This window comes from Mesitornis unicolor, unplaced genomic scaffold (assembly GCF_000695765.1).
Source record: "Mesitornis unicolor isolate BGI_N332 unplaced genomic scaffold, ASM69576v1 scaffold31746, whole genome shotgun sequence".
In the NCBI taxonomy this organism is placed as follows: domain Eukaryota; kingdom Metazoa; phylum Chordata; class Aves; order Mesitornithiformes; family Mesitornithidae; genus Mesitornis; species Mesitornis unicolor.
The window spans coordinates 518-1,148 of record NW_010192198.1 but is presented as its reverse complement, the minus strand read 5'-3'; the positions used below and the strand labels follow the sequence as shown (position 1 = coordinate 1,148).

Genomic DNA, 631 nt, shown 5'->3' with positions numbered 1-631 from the left:
CGTGGACGCGGATCCTGCCCTCGGGCAGCGCCCCTGCCCTCTCCACCCTCGCCAGCTCCAGGGACAAGGTGAACGCTTGGCTGAAGGACAGCGAGGGGCTGGAGCGCTGCTCGGCCGGTGAGGGGGCCGTAGGAGGAGTATGGGGCAGGGAGGGATGCCTTGTACCCCCCACCCTGACCGGGCTCACTCTGTGCCCATCACAGAGCTGTCCGAGTGCCAGGCCAAGCTGCAGGAGTTGACGGCCATGCTGCAGAGCCTGGAGGCCCTGCACCGCATCCCCTCAGCCCCCCTCATCTCCCAGGTGAGCCGGGGGGACTCAGGGCTGAGCATTGCCCACCATGGCAGCCCCTCTTTTCAGGGAGGGGTCAGCTCCAGCCCCTTCCTCTTGCTCACAGCCCTCGGCCGCCACAGAGAGACCCAAGAAGGGCAGGAGGACCACCAAGATCTGGTGCACCCAGAGCTTTGCCAAGGATGACACCATCGGCAGGGTGAGGGTGAGCAGATGTCTCCATGAGCTCTGTCTGCTACCACCTGAGCTGCTGCTTGAGGATGGACTCCCCCCAGGACCCCACTGACCCCCATGTGTCCCGCTGCATAGGTGGGCCGCCTGCACGGCTCCGTCCCCAACCTC

At 66.2% G+C, this 631-nt stretch overlaps 1 protein-coding gene across 1 annotated transcript in view; it reads left to right on the top strand.

The window, feature by feature from the left end:
* Positions 1–631, top strand: part of LOC104542635 (oxysterol-binding protein-related protein 7-like) — a gene marked incomplete at both ends in the record, with an annotated part of 1,809 nt that overhangs the window by 879 nt on the left and 299 nt on the right. Inside the window, 4 exons of the mRNA XM_010187005.1 lie at positions 29–117; positions 204–301; positions 396–488; positions 599–629. Coding sequence (XP_010185307.1) covers positions 29–117; positions 204–301; positions 396–488; positions 599–629 — 311 coding nt within the window. The remainder of the gene's footprint in view (positions 1–28; positions 118–203; positions 302–395; positions 489–598; positions 630–631) is intronic.